At 48.4% G+C, this 21296-nt stretch overlaps 1 protein-coding gene across 1 annotated transcript in view; it reads right to left on the bottom strand.

Annotated features, from left to right (window-relative positions):
* Window positions 1-20484, bottom strand: part of TCF7L1 (transcription factor 7 like 1) — a 159913-nt gene extending 139429 nt beyond the window's left edge. The window contains exons 1-3 of the mRNA XM_079792787.1: window positions 19861-20484; window positions 19715-19778; window positions 19391-19518 (exon numbers count right to left, since the gene is read on the bottom strand). Of these exons, the coding sequence (XP_079648913.1) occupies window positions 19391-19518; window positions 19715-19778; window positions 19861-20073 (405 nt within the window). The 5' untranslated portion in view covers window positions 20074-20484. The remainder of the gene's footprint in view (window positions 1-19390; window positions 19519-19714; window positions 19779-19860) is intronic.
* Window positions 20485-21296: the final 812 nt, after the last annotated feature.

Raw genomic sequence — 21296 nt, 5'->3', positions numbered from 1 at the left:
GCGAGTTTAGGATCCGGAGGAAAGAGTCTGCATCAGCTAATGACTGGGCCACGTATTTACCAGCAGGGAAAGGGGCTCATGGAGGACAGGGGGCTGAGAATCTGCAGCAGGAAACGGCATCCAAGCTGCGGGGCAGGGAGTGTGAAGTGAGACTTCTGTAGGGGGAGGGGACTGTGGGGTAGAGGGCAGTATTCCAAACACAGGAAAGCCTTGGTCAAATGAAGTCCGAGGAATCCTGCTCAGTACACTCCCCTCTGAGAGATTCCCGGTGCACCTCAGCATGCTAGAGGCTGGAGAAGCCCTGCAGAAACGAGCCTGGGATGTCCTACCTATTAGCATCCCAAGGATGTTCCTCTGGGAAATGCTGATAGAGGCACTATTGTTCTCACAGCCTATAAGAAACTTCTGTACGAAACAAAAGCTCTTGTTCATATAACTGGGAAACTATCATGTGTCCTCTCCGAACAGCCAAAATACCTTGGATTTGCTAATGTAATTCTAAAGTATTTTCCTTGGCACAGGCCTGTGAAAACATATGTCGTCCACATCTCCCAGGATCACAGAAGAAATGAAGTCCCCAGCTACAAACTAGCGGGCCAGACTCAAAGTTATAGCTCTAGCATAGACATCTGCTTTATTTTTAAACAGAGGCGCAAGCCTCAATGCTGGGATAAATTGAGAAAAGGTTCATAAAAAGTAAAACAAAAACGATCAACCACCAACGATGAATTTATCAAAAAGATTATACCCTGAAAGATACTAGACATGAACAGTGATTTCCCTTGCTAGCCTAAAATTGTCCAAGAGAAAGACAGGTTTTTGCAGTTTATATATACTATGCATAAAAAATAGGGAATGTAAATAAATATTAACAAATATTCATACATGGGCAGATTTTATGTGCAAGGCGCTGTGCCAGGGTAAGTTCAAGGAAACTATGACAGCCAGGGTCAAGAGTATGGAGCCTAAAGATCTAGAAATCCGAAACTGACTGTAAGTGCCCAGGGAACAGTGGAGTGTAGAGACTGAACTTGATAGGGGCTAGGGACATCCTGAAAACCCAGGGCCACTAAAGCTAATAAGGACTTAACCTTAACAAAGCCCTTACTGTGTGCCAGGCACTGTTCTAGATGCATGTGTACAACCTTATTTAGTCTTTGCAACTAGGAGGTAGGTCCTAGGAATATATCAAAATATGGCCCTAATCAGTTTGGCTCAGTGGGTCTACCTAGAGCGTCGACCTGCGGACTGAAGGGTCCCAGGTTCGATTCCAGTCAGGGGCATGTATCTTGGTTGCGGGCACATCCCAGCAAGGGGTGTGCAGGAGGTGGCTGGTCGATGTTTCTCATCGATGTTTCTAGCTCTCTATCCCTCTCCCTTCCTCTCTGTAAAAAATCAATCAATAAAAAAAATATGGCCTGTGACTCAGCATTCGATGGAAATCTGTTACTCAGCTACAGCTTCAATCTTGAGAAGGCCTGAACTTCTGCCTGATCGATGACCATGTGATCACAGAGGTGACCAACGTGTCTACTTAATGTAACCGGAGGAAATAAGGAAAGGAAGCATGTTTGATTTGCTGTCGTTATCTGAACATGCTCTTTCAAAAATTCCTGTGGAAATCTCCTTATGAACTTTATCTGTTCAAATGCTATCAGCTGGCAGAAGTATATATCTATATTTTAATTGAAAGAATAAAATATAAGCATGAAAGATATTAATTTTATATAGAAAGCAACTGTAATGTACAGTTACAATTATTAAATAAACTAGTGACCCGTGCACATTGAAAGGAAATTCATTAGAAGGTGGCCAGTGGGGTGGGACTGGGCTAGACGGGCTGGACATGCTCTGGAGCCAACCCTCCCGCGGTCCCTCCCCAGCGTCTGCGGAGTGATCGTCTGTGGAGTGAGTGGGGTCACTCTGGCAGGTGGGGTCCCTCGGCTTGGCCTGCGGGGATCAGGCCGAACCTGGCTCTCCGACATCCCCCGAGGGGTCCCAGAGTGCAAGAGGGCACTCTGCAAAGTTACTGTCCTACAGGGTGCGGAACGCAAAAATCACATGTCCCCGCAAGGAATCAAGCTCCCTCCTCTCTGGTTTCAGGGTGTGTCACCCAAGAACCTCCGCTGCCAGTCACTGCAGCTTGGCAGCTCCTGCATTGTCTGCCCCCTGGTGGTCAGTGCACGTCATACGGACCGGTTGGATGGTTGGACACTTAGCATATTAGCCTTTTAGATATATAGTATAGATCGGATTAATTAACAGGATTACTAATGTTAAGACTACATTTAAAATAAGAACATTATATACTTTTAGAGCAAATAAGTGTTTATGAAATGTTTTTAAACTACAATAGGCACCCTGGCCAGGTAGTTCCATTGGTTAGAGTGTCTTCCCAATAGGCCAAGTTTGCTGATTCGATCCCCAGTCAGAGCACATACAAGAATCAACCAATGAATGCATAAGTAAGTGAAACAAATCAATGTCTTCCTGTCTAAAATCAATAAATAAAAAGTAAAAAAAAATTACAGTAGGCATACTACATTCTACAGTGAACTCTTGAACAGCTCAAGTTTGAACTGCACAGGCCTACTTATTTGTGGGTCTGCATAAAAACAAGATCCTCGCAGTTCAAACTTGTACAAGGGTCAACTGTACTTCTAAACCCCGTGGCATTGCTTGGTGAACTCCTAACAGTAAGCATAACATTTAGGAGCTGTATATGCACCCCTCGCGTTCAGACTATGGTTTCTAAGTCGCATATTTCACTAAAAAAGGAATCAGAGCTCCTTCTAGGAATGGCTAGCTCCAGGTGTGGGGCAGGGAATGCACAAGGTCCTGGAACATCCTGCCATTCCAGGAGGCAGGGAAGCATCAAGGACAGGAGGACTTGAAGAGGCTCCCACTGACTACAGGTGGGGCAATCTGAGTATCCGTAAGGATAATAATTGTAGATGGACTGAAATACACTAAATAGGTTTCAATACATGAGTCTATAATGATATATTTTTTTTTTTAGATATCATAGCTTCATTGATTACCTTTGCAGGGTAATAGGAAATCAACTGACAACTGGTAAATAAATAAAAGGAAAGACTCCCTTTCCCATGTGATCTAGAGCAGAGGTTAGAAAACCTTTTCTACAAAGTGCCAGATCTTTTCAACTCTATAGGCCATGCATGGCCTCATCACAACTACTCAACTTAGCCCTGGTAGTGCAAAAGCAGCCATAGGCGATATGCAAATGAATGCACATGACCGTGTTCTAATAAAACTTTATTTACAAAAATAAGTAGTGAGATGGATTTCACCTATGGATCTTAGTTTGCTGACCTGATTAAAGGCAACTAATAGCAGTTTCTCTTTTAAAAAATACTGCAGCCGATAGATGAAGAAGGAATGATAAAAACAGACTTTCACCATTTTTGAAATTGATAATGAAGTAATGGATGTGGGTGATGATGATCCGTGGCTGCTAATGTCACAGAGACAACCAGTCATTAAGTGTCTCCCGATGTAAGAACAACATCGATGAAAGAGTCTTGCAAAAATAAATTTAAAAGGCGAGAGAAAGGGAGAACCCTGAAGCTTGATCAAAAATCTAAATCCAGCTAACACTTTTCAAAAACTACAGGGGATAGAAAAACACGTTAAAAGACATCATAAGGTTGCATTTGACAAAATCCAGACTGTGAGAAACTCCACGGGAGGCATCAGATAAAAAACTAAAAACCTAATTAGGAAGTTCTTTACATCCTATTTAGAATGCAGAGCAGAATGTCAACTTGCTACCTCAATATTTCACAAGATTTTAAGAGAATGTACCATAATTCTGTGATAAATCGTCTTTGATCCAGACATAATACAGATAATAAAAAACTATGAAAAGAAACTTTTATAAAAAAAATGACCAAAAATATCTTGTTCCTTCATCTATTTAATATTCACAAGTATATTATAGAGTGTCACAGAAACAACTAGCAACTTATATAGTTGCAAAATAACTTTCTGCACCACAATGTCAAACTTTAAAAATGTGCTCATCAATTTGGCCACTACCTCAGAAATAATTGTTTCTGGCAAGAAACACCAATGAATAATAAAACCAGTGGATGAAAGTTTGGTGGAAAATGGGATATTCCTACAGTCACAAAGGATCTCCCCACAAGATACTCATTAAATTAAAGGAGGAAAAATAGTCACTTTCTTGCAGAAACCAGGCAGTATCACTTTAACCGAGTGATCCAAATGAACACCGCCTGTCCTGAGATAATAGATGGCTCCTCCAGAGAAGCACTGAGAAGTACATGCCAATGACACATCAACTATGCAGTGTTCTTGCCCTAAATAAACACCTAACCTAATCATGAAAACACATCTGAAAAAAGCAAAAGTCAAGGTTCTTTACAAAATAAAGAGTTTGTAATCTTCCAAAGTCAAGAACACAAGAGACACATTCGGACTGAAAACTGTTCTAGACAACAAAGTGTGACATGTGACCTCGACTCATCCTGGATCTACCCCAGACCACTTTTGCTACAAGACATTAGAAAGACAATTGTCAAAATCTGAGTAAGATCTGTAGACTCTCTGTCTTAATTTCCTGATTGTGGTAACTATATTGTGGTAAATATCCTTGGTTCTAGAACATACACATGGGGGTGGGGGTAGAAGAGGATCAAGGGGGAATAAAAGGTCATGGAAGGAGACTGGACTTGGGGTGGTGAACACAATATATACAGATGTATTATAGAATTGTATACCTGAAATATGTATAATTTTATTAACCAATGGAACCCCAAAGTAAGCTCGATAAATAAAAATAAAAATTAAAAAACTAACATAATTTTTTTGAAAAAGAACAGACACATGAAGTTATCTAGGAGCAAAGGGGCATTGTGTCTGCAACTTATTCTCAAAAGTTATAGAAAGAGAGAAAGATAAAGGAAATGTAGTCAATGTTAACATTTTGGGAAATCTAGAGAAAATTACATGGGATTCTTTATACCATCTTTCACATCTTTTTCTGCGTCTGAAATTACTCCAAAATAAAAAGTTAAATTAATTTATACATATACAGGGTAGAGCAGAAGTAGGTTTACAGTTGTGAGTACGTGAAACAGTTTATTCTTATATTATTATTTATTAATTACTAGAGGCCCGATGCACGAAATTTGTGCAAGTGGCTCAGCCCCCGCCACCGCGGCTAACTCTGCCTTGGCCCCCGCCCACCGCCCACTGTGGCGACCACCTCGGCCCCTGCAGCCCCAGCTTCATCCAGAAGGTCGTCCGGAAGGACGTCTGGTCTAATTACCATATTACACTTTTATTATTATAGACTAGGGGCCCAGTGCACAAAATTCGTGCATGGGGAGGGGGTGTCCTTCAGCCCAGCCTGCAGCCTCTCCAATCTGGGACCCCTCGAGGAATGTCTGACTGCCCGGTGGGATCGGGCCTAAACAGGCAGTCGCACATCCCTCTCACAATCCAGGACTGCTGGCTCCCAACCACTCGCCTGCCTGCCTTCCTGATTGCCCCTAACTGCTTCTGCCTGTCAGCCTGATCACCCCCTAACCACTCCCCTGCCAGCCTGATCGATGCCTAACTGCTCCCCTGCCAGCCCGATTGGCCCTAACTGCCCTCCCCTGCCGGCCTGGTCACCCCTAACTGTCCTCCCCTGCCGGCCTGGTTGCCCCTAACTGCCCTCCCCTGCCAACCTGGTTGACCCAACTGCTGTCCCCTGCAGGGTTGGTCCCCCCCGCAACTGCTCTCCCCTGCAGGCCTGGTCCCCCCCAACTGCCCTCCCCTGCTGGCCTGATCACCCACAACTGCCCTCCCCTGCTGGCCTGACCACCCACAACTGCCCTCCCCTGCTGGCCATCTTGTGTCCACATGGGGGCGGCCATCTTGTGTGTTGGAGTGATGGTCAATTTGCATATTGCCTCTTTATTATATAGGATAGTATTATTTTACGTACGAAAAACTGTAAACCTACTCATGCCCCACCCTGTATATATATAGTTGACTGTTAAACAACATGGTTGGAACTGTGCAGCTTCACTTATACACGGATTTGTTCAAGGATCAAATGCACATAAATTCCACATATATTAATTAATTGTATGTATATATCATCCTGTTGATAGTCACTTGATTAAGAACTCACACAAGCTGGCAATTCTGTTAAAGTGACATGTTAACTCTTTGCAAAGGGAACTGATAACCATGTAAATTGAAAACCTGAACTAAGTTCTGAAGTTGATGTACTAATTACTTTTGTTTCAGCATTTCTGGTTTCCCCTGACTATACCATTCAATCATTTCCTATAAAAATATTTTTAAATACTGCAAGAAAAACACCACTTATTAAAGTATTGGTTTAAATTTTTTGGCCACCAAACATCTTCATAAAGTTATAATAAATCTACATTATTTTTATGACATTTATTACTTCTTTTTTATGTTTTAATCCTCATCCAAGGATATGTTTGTATTGATTTTTTTTTAGAGAGGAAGGCGGGAGAAACAGAGAGAGGCATCAAAGTGAGAGAGAAACTTTGGTCAGTTGCCTCCCATACTTGCCCCAACCAGGAATAGAACCCGAAACCTAGGTGTATGCCCTGACTGGGAATCAAACCCACCACCCTTTGGTGTCCGGGAGAATGCTCCAACAGAGACACCCAGCCAGGCCTATTATTGCTTTTTATATCCCAGAAATTCGTTCTATGATGTTGATATTTAGTTTTAGCCTTGGACAAATCCTGGTTTTAAAACACAGTCCATTTAGCCAAAATGTTAATTCAGTGACCCTCAAATACTAATATTATCCCCATTTTGCCAAAGAGAGCCCTGGGGCACAGAGGCACAGAGCCAGACCAAGGCTGGGCTGGGATTCAAGGCCTGGCCGACTGTGGCCAAGCCCCAGGCCTGGGACATACTGGCAGCCCAAGAGAAAGGGGTGGTCTGTCAGTGGAGCATGCTCCTCCATCCGAAGGCCTTGGGCTTCTCTCCACCATGTTCCCCTCTCCTCTCTCTCAGTGCAACTGCTTATTAACCAGTTAACTGCCACGTGTCCAAAACGGAAACCATCCCCACACAGCACGATATTTTGAATTTAAATGCGTCTATAGACACTTATGGCATACAAAAGGTTAAGGGGCCTCCAAACTCCACACTCTCACCACCACAGCCCCTTCCTGCATTACCTCTCCTGGGAGGGGCTGGGAACACGCTTCTGAAGACGATTTATTTCTCACTCCAAAGCTTCAGCAACAGTGTCTCTCCCTGACAAGCATTTTATTATTTTTTAAATGTATTTTTATTGATTTCAGAGAGGAAGGGAGAGGGAGAGAAACATCAATGATGAGAGAGAATCAGTGAGCAGCTGCCTCCTGCACATCTCTTACTGGGGATCGAACCCGCAACCCACAATCGGCCAGGCCTTGACCAGAATCCAACCCAGGACCCTTCAGTCTGCAGGCCGACACTCTATCCACTGAGCCAGGTAGGGCCCTGACAAGCATTTTATAACAGAAAAGCTTAGGTTGTAAAGTAGAGGTATGAAGTGTATTTATCTCGTGTATGTCTAACATTCCTCCTATACCTCTCCTCTATGCATCCCACCTAGAAAAGTTTAAATAGATAATGTAATTAATAAGCATTGACTACATGCAATCTATATATATATATATATATAAGCCAAGCGACCAGAACGACGGGTTGCTATGACACACACTGCCGGCCCAATTGGGGGTTGGCCCCTTCCTGCAGCCGGCCCCGGCTGGATCAGGGGTGGAGCTGGCCAGCCAACCTCCCTCAGCCCCTCCCCCTGGCCAGCCCGGGCCTGCTCGGCTCCCACCACCATTGGGGGTGGGGCCAGCTGGCCAACCACTTGCATCCCCTCTCCCCTGAGGGCCCTGCCTGATCGGCCCCCATTGGTGCAGGCCAGCCGGACCCCACCTGTGCACAAATTCGTGCACTGGGCCTCCAGTTTACACATGAAATAATATTCATGCATGTACAAGAAAGCGGGACTGGTCAGGAGTAGGAAGTAGGCAATAGCCCAAGTCAGCAGATGCACACAATAGTATTAGATATCATGGTATCTTAAGGAACCAAATTTACCACCTCAAGATGTCAGAAGGAAAACACAAGGGATACTGAAGGGGGGGAAAAGGAATTGCAGAGCACAGAAAAGCAACAAAAGATTAAGACTGCAATGATCGCCATCTCTGGAACTGTAGCGAGAACAGCCATTAAAAGGGTCTGACACGACCCCAGGCAGAAGCAGCGATTTAAAAGTGCCTCCTAAGTCAAAGGGTTGGAAATGCCACAGAAAAAAATGAATACAGAGACGCTACTCAATCTTCATCTCCTCCTGTACTTGTGCAAACCACTTCTTTGTATCTTGCTCCGAATGGCATTTTCACATTAATCTGGCTGTCAACTTCCAGTAGAAGGGAAACGGCAGCATTGTGGCTGGAATAATGGCTGTGCCACCTTCTGGAGAGGTGACTCCATGTCCCCCGCCCACTCTCGCAGTCTCAGCTTCCTCGTGGATAAAACAGATTATAATATCAGATGTGCACGAGTTCAATGTGGGAATAGGTGTGAACGGTGCCTGCAGGGCTGTTTTTAAAAAACACTGATGTTTAAATATTCATGCTGCCAACATTCAACAAATGTCCGTGAATCACTTCTCCTGGGTCAGACGTCACGGTTTCATAAAGAAGTATTTTGAGGTGCAGTTTTTTGTAGCACTGCTTTTTTGCCGGGCTTGCTGTGGGTCTCCCTTGGTAAAGAAGGTCATGTTCCCATCATTCACAGCTGTGTGATCTGGGGCAAGTCCTCAACCTCCCGGAGCTTGTGCTCCTCGCCAGTGGGGTGGGCTGGATGGTCCCCCTTCCAGCTGTGAGGGCGACAGGGCACCCGTGCTGGGCGCTTGTAGAAGAATCTCAGGGCGGGACATCCCACCCTACCCCAGAAGGCATGTGTTATAAAACCCAACCGATATTCGTGACTGATATAGCCTTTTTGGAGTTTATGGAGAGGAGTGTCGTTCCAAACATCCGAAATCTCTACTGCCAACGAATCTGGACTTGATCAGCTTTTCATACCACTCATTCTTACTTCTTCTGTTTTTCTTTGTTATCGGCAGACCCATCCATTTCTTAATCACAGTTACTCTCTCTCCTATTTACACCTTTCTGTTTCCCCACACACTTTCTGTCGACATTTGAACAAATAATGGCCCCATTCACTTACTGAGGAATAAGACATCTATCTCCCTAAGACGTAGTGCCTTGCAATACCCAGATTTCCAGGAGGGCTTAGCTAGCCCCCCACGTACCTCCCCTCAACCATACTCAGAAGCCCTCTTACTAATGTTTCTACCGTACTACTGTTTCTGAAGTGAAGGAAAAAGCACTGAATTCCCTGATTCCTTTCCTAATTTCAAACCACCGCGCGCGCGCACGCGTGCTCACACACACACACACACACACACACACACACACAGAAAGGGGAGGGGGGGACTAATAAATTCTGCCATTTCCAAAAGAATTCTCTGTGTAAATGTTTAGTTATTTATTTCTTTAACAGTCAATTTACTGAAGTAGTTATAGATGGATGGGACTGATTTTTAACTTAGAGAACTTTAAAAGAGCAACCCATTTACACAATATTTTATAAAATGAATGAGGAAATAATGTTTGCACACTTGGTTCACCAGCGCTTGGTATGTTAACCAAACAACGTTGTTATCCAAACTACAGAGGCAGCGAGCCAACTGACTCCTCCCGCCTTCCCCCACACCAAAGACACACTCGTGTGTTCTTCTAACCCTCACTGATTTCAACAAGGAAAAACAGGCCCCACGTTCCAAACAGTTCACACGCTAGTAGATAACCACTTATTCCTCTGAAAGAGGGGGTGTGGTGACGTTCCTGGGGCCACCCACTGAAGTTACTTCACCCCTCGGAGCTCAGTGCTGGAGGGACAACGGGAACCACAGCCACGCACTCGCTTATCCAACTGTTTATTTGGGAAGGTACATTCCCAGGTCCACTCAGTAAAGTTGGAACAAATCTACCCTCCCTCCCCCCCAACCGGTAACTCACATCAGGACTTCTGAGTGGAAAACAAAGGTCGGTGCCCTTGCCCCAAGAGGAGGAGGAGCTAGTTATATCAGGCACCGTGCAAAGTCACAGGGTGAAGTGGGAAGACCTAGACTTTGGACTCACAACCAAGTTCAAATCTCTGCACAGTCAATTACCAGTAATATGACCTTGAACAAGATACGTGACCTCTGCAAGTCTGTCTGCACAGCAGTGAAATGGGAATAACAAGTATCTACTTCCCAGCGGGTCAGAAGCCATGAAAAATATTCAGGTTTCAGTAGCCATTGCCAAGTGCTTTCCACATGGACTGGGGTTATTAACACTCTTCAAGAACAGCAAATGAGAGCACCCACTTTACCATACATTTGCCAGCATTTATGAGTCTTATTAAGACAAAGTCTTTGTTAATTTAGTGGGCCGAAAAGTGATTCGACTTTATTAGCACTTTTAATTACATGGCAGGTTAAAACATACTGGGTAGTCATTTGTAGTTTCTTTTTTTTAAAAAATAAAATATTTTATTGATTTTTTACAGAGAGGAAGGGAGAGGGATAGAGAGTTAGAAACATCAGTCAGCTGCCTCCTGCACGCCCCCTACTGGGGATGTGCCAGCAACCAAGGTACGTGCCCCTTGACCGGAATCGAACCTGGGACCTTTCAGTCCACAGACCAACGCTCTATCCACTGAGCCAAACCGGTTTCGGCCATTTGTAGTTTCTTGTTTTGTGGATTTTTTGTTTATACTTTGTATACTTTCTATAATTAGGGTGAGTACTTGGAACCTTGTTTCTCCTCTTAAATAAAAAAGATTTTTAAAATGCTGTAACAGCTTGGAGTATGAGTACATTCCCTGTTCTGAGGACTCCAGGTAACTAGAATTATCACCCACCCTCATCACTTCCACAAAAACTCCTGAAAAGGCCATGTTTAGGAAAACATTTTTTTTTTAAGTCAGGTTCAGGTTGCTTAAAAAAAAAATTGCTCATTGATTGTAGAGAGAGAAGGAAAGGAATAGAGAGGGAGAGAGGGATGGGGGAGAGGGATGGGGGGGAGGGAGGGAGGGAGGGAGGGAGGGAGAGAGGGAGGGAGGGAGAGAGAGAGAGAGAGAGAGAGAGAGAGAGAGAGAGAGAGAGAGAGAGATTTGTTGTTCCACCCATCCAGCATTCATTGGTTGTTTGTTTATGTACCCTGACCGGGGATCGAACCCACAACGTTGGCATATCGGGACGATGCTCTAACCAACTAAACTACCCAGCCAGGGTGGAAAACATTTTTAAACTTTTCAAACTTTGAAGTGTATTTCTAAACTAAATGTTCATTTTCCCATGAAAATCTGTGGGCTACATACTTGTAATGAAAAGGGAAGATTTAAAATTCTGAAATTTATTTTAGAAACTTAAAGGAATCTGTCAACTGAGGTAAGTCAGAGCACCTCTAACCCCTGGGGGTCGCAGGGAGAAGCGGCACAGTGGCCCCGAGGGTTCACCGAGCAGCCACACATACAGAGGGAGAGGCCAGACCCCTCGCTCCCCTGTGCGCCCTTCATTTCCCAAAGCCAAGGTTTTGGAAACTGCCTTTATTTCACTAAATCCAATCCAGCTTGAGAGAAGATAATATAAATACCTCCTCCAAAAATACATTAGTCCATTTGGGGCAGTCTTCTACATGCTTTTAAGCAGTCAGTCCTTCCTCCCCACCCCCAATTACTGACCACATTGCAGTATCTGCCCCTGATGGCAAATGAGTTGTTATTTTGATTCCCATCTCCATCCCCCTTCAAAATCAGTCGGCTCCAGACCATAAAAAGAGGAAAATTTTCCCTAGTATGTCATATCTTTCAACCAATGCATAAGCGTTTCATTATTTAACATGTAGCTCAGAGGTTCCCAACATTTTCAGATTTATAATGGGGGTAGAGAAAAGGGCCTTTAGTCTCCCTACTTACTGCAAACAAAATTCCAAGACCCCCACCCCAGCCAACCTGCCCTTGGTTTTACTGACTCTCAAAACCATCTAGCCATCCCACGCCCTCCCCCTCCTCAATTTCTGCCAACTCCACCTCTGCCTGTTTCTACATCCTCAGCTTCAGCCCTCGGGCTAGTCTGCCAAATCAGAACACCTCTTCAGCATCCTCCATCAACGAAGGAAGACGACTTTACCTTCTTCCCTAAGTTCTCAGTCTCATCTCTTCTTCCTATCTTTCCCTCCATTCATCTTCCATGCTACCCTCCTGCCCCTGCAAACAAGCTCCCACTCCAGCATCCTAAATATACTTTCCAAAGCCTGTGGCTCCCCCTTTCCCCCTCATGCCACACCCATTCTTCTTAGATAGTTGTCTGGAGTCTGATTTTCCAACATCTTCCAGGTTATGGTAGGACAGAAAATGAAATGTGAGAGAGCAGGCTGCTCGCCACTGAGGGAGTCTGCTCGGGGGTTCTGGCAGAGAAGTGAGAGATGGGCCACACCTAGGACTAGTCCAATGCACAGCCCCTTGGCACCCGATGGGGAAGCCCCTAAGCTAGTCTCTGCCTCCCTATCATTATCACTGCACTTGCCTGGACTACTGCTCTCTGTGGGCACCACTAACTTCCTAATTAGAGAATTCCCAAAGCCCCTCTGGACTCCTCCATGTCCTTGTCCCCTCTGGGGCATGTGTCACTGAGGACACCCCTCCCTTTCCTTTCCCTCCAGCTCCCTCCCATGCAGCCACAGGACCTAAGCTCTCCTCCCTCCTTGGCAACTGCTCCTTTCCGTTCTCCTTCAGTGACTTCTTCCTCTATCTGAGCATCCTCGCCCCCTCTCCTCTTGCTCCCCTGCATCACCCAGTGCTGCAGTTAACTATTCCCTCAATATCCCCTCAAACCCAATGCGTCTCCAATGAAAGCTGGCAGTTTCTCCAAGGGAGAGCTTCTTTAAAAAAAATAATAATAATAAAATAAAACATATATATATATATATACATGTATGTGTGTGTGTGTATATATATATATATATATTTTTATTATTATTATTGATTTTTACAGAGAGGAAGGGAGAGGGATAGAGAGTTAGATACATCGATGAGAGAGAAACATCGATCAGCTGCCTCCTGCACACCCCCTACTGGGGATGTGCCCGCAACCAAGGTACATGCCCTTGACCGGAATCGAACCTGGGACCCTTCAGTCCACAGGCCGACACTCTATCCACTGAGCCAAGCCGGTTAGGGCCAAGGGAGAGCTTCTTACATATGGGCTCCAATTCGGCCAAAACAGTCAAGAGTCAGTCCAGCATGAGTAGGCAGATGGCGGGCCAGGGCCCCACCTGCAGGCAGTCATTCCCCCAGGTCACCAGGCTCAGACCCCAGGAGTTCACTGTGACATCAGCCGCTTGCTGCCTATAGTGTCACCTCTCCCTGCACAAACTCAACCGACCATCCCAGTCTCTCCCATCCTTCCCATTGGGATACCCTTAAGCCCTTTTCATCTCACCCTTGGACCCCTGTGAGTCTTCTGACTGTTCTGGCTCCTTCCAGGTCCTCTCCCTCCGATCACGATTACTTCTCTAAGTACATGTATGAGTCACATCACTTCCCAGCATCACTTTCCACGGTTCTCTGCTGCCTCTTCAATAAGACCAAATTCCTTCACTGGCATTCAAGGTCTGGCCCCTTACCCTTCCAGGTAAACAGAATAACTTGCATTACCCCGAACAGCCCTGAACTTTTCCCTTCCTCCATGCCTCTGCTCTCCCTGGGCTGGCTTCAACCTCAAGATGAGGGGGACGGAGGACTTCCACTGTCCACTCTAAACACCTCTGTGCTATTTATTCACATTTATCATGAACAAGAATTACTTCTTAAATATATTTTTAAAATTTTTTAAATATATTTTTAAAATTACAGTTGATAGTCAATATTATTGTATACTAGAGGCCCAGTGCACGAAAGTCATGCACGGGTAGGGTCCTTAGGCCTGGCCAGAAATCAGCCCCCCCCCCCCCCCCCCCCCCCCGCTGCTGGTCACCCACCATGTTCTGCACCGCCCCCTGGTAGTCAGCGTACATCATAGTGAGCGATCGAACTCCCGGTCTCCTGGTTGAACACCCGAGGGAACACTTTGCATATTAGCCTTTTATATATATAGAAGATTAGTTTTAGAGGCTACACAATCAACAAGAATTGCTCTGAATTAAAGAATGACTGAGGGGAACAGAAGTGGGCTGGGAGAGGTTAATGGGGAGAAAAGGAGGATCTATGTAATCCTTTCAACAATAAAAGTTAAAAAAAAAAAAAAAAAGAATGACTGAGTTTTCAGGCACTAGTGTAAAACAACTTCCTTGTCCTGGCCAGTGTTGCTCAGTTGGTTGGGCGTCATCCTGTGCATTGAAAGGTTGCTGGTTCAATTCTGGGTCAGAGCACATACCTGGATTGCAGGCTCAATCCCCGGTACGGGTTGTGCAGGAGGCAGCTGATCCATGTTTCACTCTCACATAGATGTTTCTCTATTTCTCTCCCCCTCACTTCCCCCCTCCCTCTAAAAATCAATAAAAAACAATAACAACAACAACTTCCCCCACCTGCTTCCCTTGATTTTGCTGACCCAAACAATCTTTCTACTCTCAAAATTCTTCTCTGGACTTTATGGGCTCCTAACATAGACTTCCTATTATAGTAGTTTGTGCTGACATTACTTCTTTTTTTTTTTTTAAATCCACACCCAAGGAAATTGAGGGGGGGGGGGAGAGAGAGAGAGAGAGAGAGAGAGAGAGAGAGAATAGTTGCCTTCCATATGCTCCCCAACCGGGGATCAAATCCATAACCCATCATGTGCCCTGACTGGGAATCAAACCGGCAACCTTTTGGTGTTCAGGATGATGCTCAACCAACTGAGCCACTCCGGCCAGGCTAACATTACTTCTCCCTAACACATTTTTTGAATCCTAGAGAGTAAAGTTGGATCTAATTCATCCCGTCTCCCACAGTCCCTTAGCCATTGCCCATGATGGGTCCATTCCATAAACATCAGATGAAGTAGAGAACTTAGATTTACTCTTAAAGATGCCAATCTAAAGCTCCCCAGTCTAGCAAGTAAAAGTTGGCTCTAAATTGTAATATAAGCAGGTTCTTTGCATTATCGATTTTCTGATCTATAATGCAAAGGTAACAAAAATATTTGTGGCATAAAAAAGAATTTAAATAATTCCAGTGGGTTAAGTACTTAAATTCTTTTTTATGTCACAAATTTTTCTGTTAATTTTGCACATCACTCTAAAGGCTGGAATACTCTATTAAAGGTTAGATTTTGTGTGTGTGCACGTGTGCGTGCGTGTGTGTGTGTGTGTGTGTGTGTGTGGGTATGCTAGCCTACTTTCTCAAGAATCCATAGAAGTGAGATCAATGAAGAAAGGGAACAACCTATAACTTTCTAAAATTATCACAGAGCAAGCAGATATTCCCTGCCAGGTGCACCCATCCAAAGAAAAGGCTGACGAAGTTTGAGTCCCTCTACAGGGTTTGTCACCCCAGCAATCCCAGTGCCACAACTTCAACAACGCAGGCAGGGCCCTCGAAAAAGCTTGTTCCATGTGGAAAGCCCTCATTAAACCCTCAGTTATATTTAGAAAAAAATGGAACAGAAGTTATATTTAGATGAAATGGCTTAAAGGAACTTTTACCAAGAGCAGCATGTTTATCCTATCTTCCATAAGAAAGGTTTTCCTTGGCTTTTACATACAACTCCTAAAGACAGACAACTTCTCTATTTTGTGTCAAAAAGAAATCAGGAGCACCCAGGACATCAGCAACACTGCCCAGGGGAAGCAGGGGGATAACCGAAAGGACTTAAAAAAAAGAAACACAGGTTTGGAGAATAAAACCATTTCATACAGAAACTTGAGTTGAGACGGTCTGAGAAGGGTGTGAGGAATGTGGTGCTGAGCTGTGTGAGAAAAGCTCTTAAATTTATAAACTGGACCAAAAAAACTTACAGATTTCCTCGGCAATCTACCTAGCAGCCGTGTTCTTTTCCAAAATGTCATTAGCGCTCTCACTGTGGTCACAGTCAAACCATCCTCCATCCTTCTGCAGCTAGCTCCCCGAACCAGTCAACATTTCCCTTTTGGCTCTTATTAGTCAAACTATTTTTATTAGTAGAACTATTTCTGACATCCACTTTCTTTTGTGTTGACCTACATTTTCCTAACAACATTCTAGTCAACAGTGCTGAGGTGGTTTAGCAAACTCGTGAGGCCTTTTCAGGAATGAATGTATCCTTTCGGGGTGACTATGTGAAGAAGTGAAAGATGGTTTGTGGCAGTTATTCCTTCCTTCCTAGGCCACAGGGTCCCCAGGGCTCCAGATGGGAGTGAATCATGGCTCGGAGGCTTGGCACACACCCCAGGTTAAGGGGACCTCTTCTCTAAAGAGCCTCAGGAAGAGGCCACTTCCCAGCCTCCCAGCCAACCCAGAGTGGAGGGCAAAGGTAATGCGTGGGGAGGAGATGGCCCCGCAGCAGGACTGGCCGGCCCCAGCCATCCCAGCAGGAATCATGCCAGTGCGGAGGGTGTTGCAGCCCCGCTGCTTGCTATTCCTAGGGTCAATTAACACTCTGAAGCACTCTAGCTAATCCCTACTTCTGCTTCTGGCTTGGTATTTCCAGAAAGTGTGAGCGCAACGGAGAACTGAAGTCACCCAATTTTATACCACTTACAGGCCTTAGAGCAACAAAGCCTAAGGCTGAGAAATGTAGAGAGGAAACAAACACAGACCTAGGCACTAAAAGAGACCAGATTATATATTCTAAAGACACTCCCCTCCCCCCTGCAGCCACCTCCCTCCCCCCTCATTCCTCCATCCCATATCTATCTACATCCATTTTAAGAGGATGGGACCTCAACAGAGGGCCTACAGTTTGCCTACAGTGAGAATCACATGAGTTACATTAATATAATCACCCAGAGGAAAGCATCATCTCAACCTTAAAGTCCAGACAAGTGCTTAAGGGTTTCCTCACTTGCTGTCCTAAGAGTCCATGATGCCCAAGGATAGATAGGGTCAAAGAGCAGGTTCTACTGGGCTGACTGAACTGCAGGAAATGTCCCCCATACATCAATTAACTTTGGAATCAGGCAGGCCTAACACAGTGATAGGCACTTAAAGATCACAGAAACAATGGGGGAACTGAATTTCTGCAGGCAAATCACCAGGGAGACAAAATGTAGGTATGAGAATGGGCTAGGACACACTAAGTCCCTTGTGAAGGGTCAAGAGAGAGAGGGTGAGTGTCCTCGAAGGCTTGAACAGAGGGTTAGCCACATGGGCCAGGGCAGGGAACAGCTGCAGGGGTGAGGATAAGCTGGCAGTCAGAGGCATGCAGGGGGGAAAGGTCGACTTCCCCAAGGAGGGCTCCGAGAATCCCACACAGGCCTGGATTTAGTCATCAGGAGTCCTCCGCACCACCAAGAACCCGTCTTGGAAGTGTTTAGGCAAAAGAACATGTAAAATGGTAGAAAGAAGGAAGGAAGGAGAGGGCTGAGACAAACAGAAGACCTGTCCCTGGGGGGGCAGTTGTCAGAGTCACCATTCAAAGAGGAAGAATCCAAATGCCCGAATAAGAAACGGGTAGGCAGAAGGAATAGCCCGCTGGAGGGAAATAACTGGTCATGTTTGGGACGTGTCTGCACCAGGCCCCGGATCGGTGCTCCCTCACCTTGGCTAATGCCACCAGACTCCTCTTTCCAGGCATCTAATGGGAAACTGAGACGTTGGCAGCATAACCCTCTCAAACACGCAAAGTTACGGGAACCCTACCAAAACTTTCAGAACTGAGCTCCATCTGCGGACATGGAAGGGAATCGGTGAAAACCTAAACAAAGTGGCTACAGCTTGTATCGCTCAACTTCTACTCACACCTTTTTTTTCCCTTTAATGGGAACGTAAACTGTAACATCCAGTTTATATTCAGAACTTCCTGGGACGCTCCGAAACAAGGGCCAAAGCGGCAGATCTTCCCTGCTTGACCGGTGAGGGCTCTGTGGTCCCGCTGCCATCTCGGTTGGTCAGAGCCCCCCACCTCCACTCCCACATCTCACAGGCCAGCAGAGCGCACCATTGAACCCACAGCAGAGGCCTCCGCTCCCCACCGACCTTGACAGCAGGGATCGTCCATTTGGCACCGAGCGTTTCTCAGGTGGCCCTTGAATTATACTTATTATTTAAGGGCTGCGCGAAGATAAAGTGCGTTTGTTTGTCCGGCCCTGCTCCTAAGGCGCCAATACCTCCTTGCCCCCGAATCAAGAACCAACTGGAAAGCGGAGAGAACCACTACCGTGCGTGCGGCGCCCAGGGGACAGCACGCTGGAACCTGGCACGCAGTAGACAGGCGCTCACCCAAATCTACCATCGGACCTAGCACCTGGGCACAGGACCCCCGCTTGGGGTGGCGGCTACTGGGACACAAAGCCTAGCCAGCCCGGGGTTTGCGCCCCTGGCGACTCAGGGGGGCGGGAGTTCGGAGCCAGCGAGGGGGGGAATGGAATCCGCCCTCATTTGCACGTCGTCTGGGGCCGGGTCAATTTGCTTAATCACGGCTCTAAATGCCAGCGCGCAGCACACAATGCGCGCCCATTAACAGGTTTAAAGTGTCGCAGCGCTCGCTTTAAATGAGAAAAGTCGGCAACAAAGGAGGGAAAAGCCAAGTTCCTCAACTTGAAAAATGCCCGTGCGGGTTGCCCTCGAAATCTCAGCGAGTTTAAAACCCATCCCGAGCTCCACTGAGGAGCCGAGGCCCGCGCGCGAGGGCTGGGGGTGGGGAGAGGGGTGTGTGAATAACCCGCCACGACGCTGGGTTTCTTAGGAACCAACTCGCAGCGGCCCGTGAAACTGAGGTCGGGGGGCAACGTCGCCAACCCAGCTCCCGGGCCCACTGCCCAGCTGCCAAGGAAAGCTGACCCACTTCCAGGAAGGAAAACGAGACCCACCCGCCGCCCGAAGCCGGCAAAAATCCAAGTTTTCCTTCGTGGGAGCAAAGAACTTTGGAAGCCAAAGGAGACCCTAGAAGTGGACCCCAAAGCTTCTCCCCAGAAAAAAAAGGGGGTTATTTAAAGGATTTTTACTTTCATCCAGGCACTGGCTAGCGCAGCCTAACGCTCCGCCGCCACAGAGTCGTTCAACTCCGCAGAGTTCTGCCCCGGATCCTCCGGGACGGCCCCCTCCCCCACCCGCTGCCGAGCCCGGGGGCGCATCCCGCCGGCCGGGCCTCCCACCCGCCCAGCGCGGCCGGACAGACGCTCACCGTGCGTGCTCCTCCGGGAGACAGGGGTCCGTTGGGGAGATACGGGCTGCTCAGGTCCGGGATCATCAGGAACGGGTACCCAGGGTACGGGGGACCCTTAAAGAACGCGCCGTCCTGGGGCCTTCTCACTGCGGGCAAGACCAAGGCGGGGTGAGGCCGAGAGCCGCGGCAGGGGCCCCTGGACGGGGACCCGGGACCCGAGCGCCCTCACGCGCGCCCCAGGACGGGGCGGAGAGCGGGGACGCGGGGAGCCGGGGCGGCCCGAACTGAGGCTCAGAGCACCGCGGGGCCCGGGAATGGGGGGCTGCCCGGACCAGCACGTACCTTCGGCGAAGTAGTCCCGCGGCTTCTGGAAGGCGTCCCGAGAGGGCTGCGGGCGCCTCTCCGCCTGCAGAGGAGACACAAAGGCGAGGGCGGGTGAGCGGGCGCCGAGCCGGGGTCCGCAGGGTCGGCCGCCGGAGCCTCCTTACCTCCGAGTCCGAGCTGCTGCTCTGGTTCTCCGACTCGTTGACCAGGGACGACTTGACTTCGTCCAGGTCCCGCTGCGCCGAGGCGCTGTCGCTGCTCGGCTCCTGCTCCTCGCCCCCTTCGTCCTGGAAGGGGATCAGCTCGTCGTTCGCCCCGAGGTCGTCCCCTCCACCGGCCGCCCCGGCGCCCGAGCCGCCGCCGCCGAGCTGGGGCATGGTGGGGCCGCGGGCCGGGGCCACCGCTCTCCGCGCCCCGCGCCGCCCGCGCCCGGCCCGGCCCGGCTCGGCGCCCCTCCCTCCCGCTCGCCCGGCCGCTCCGCTCGCCGCCGCCGCGGCCGCAGCAACAAAGTTTGACAGGGCGTGGTCCGGCGGGAAGCGGGGCCGGCGCGGCCGGGCCGAGCGGGGGCGGCTCGGCTCGGGCCCCTCCGGCAGCGCCGAGCCCAGGGCTCCCCAACTCGCCGCCACCGCCTGCTCCGCCGGGGCGTCCCAGCGCCTGGCCCGCCAGGGAGGGGCGAGCGGGGCAGGAAGGAGGGCCCGCCGGGCTGGGCAGGGGGGCCGGAGGGAGGAGCCCGGCTGCAAGCTGACACCCGCGCCGCGCGGAACCCCGCCAGCTCCGGCGCGCACACACTCACTCGCATTCACACTCGCACACCAGTCGCTCACACCTTCCGGGGGCTGCGCCTCCCCGCCGCGCGCCCCGCCCTCACCCCCAGACTCGCCCCGGCGCCCCACCTCGCCCCCCCGCCCCCCAGCGGCCCTCCCCCACCCGCCCGCGAGCCGCTGGAGTCCCGCCCCCACCCCCAGGCAGCCCCTAACTTTCTTCCAAATAACCCCCAGAACTCCGCACGGATTCCGCACCCCCGCCCATCGCCGCGGCGCGCGCGGGCGGCACTGCCCCCTGTGGGAAAGCCTCGGACACACAGACCGGCCGGCGACTCTCGCTGCCTGGAGTTCTCCGGAGCGCGGGATACCGCCCGGCCTGGCGCCCTCGCCGGCTGCAATGGAGCAGAGGATGAGGAAAATTTATGGCACCGGGAGTATGCTGGGCAGCCTCCCGCTCCTCTTTCCTGCGGGGCTTCAACGTGCTCCCCACCCTAGCCCAGGCTCTTTACCTTCTTCAGGTGTCCCAGGTCACCTGAAATCCCAAAGACCACTTTCCCCTCCAGGTTCCGTGCTCGGTCCTTAACCACATAACTCATGGTCGTGGGTGCGGAGAGGATTCGCATTTGGTTCGTTGGAAGGAAAATCCTCTGCCAGTGACCTCTGAAGCCGTTCACAAATCGGCCTCGGTAGCCAATGAGTAAATGAAAAAACCCAACCAGCCTCATACTTAAATGCCTGTTCCCAATCACATTAAGATAACATCCCTCTCCAACCAGGTTGGGAAAGTGTGAAAAAGTGGATCTTGTGTCATCCCCAGTGGGGAACTACAGGTGGGA

Source organism: Cnephaeus nilssonii, assembly GCF_951640355.1.
Source record: "Cnephaeus nilssonii genome assembly, chromosome: 15".
NCBI classification, from domain to species: domain Eukaryota; kingdom Metazoa; phylum Chordata; class Mammalia; order Chiroptera; family Vespertilionidae; genus Cnephaeus; species Cnephaeus nilssonii.
The sequence above is the reverse complement of the archived record's forward strand: the minus strand, read 5'-3'. Positions and strand labels throughout refer to the sequence as shown.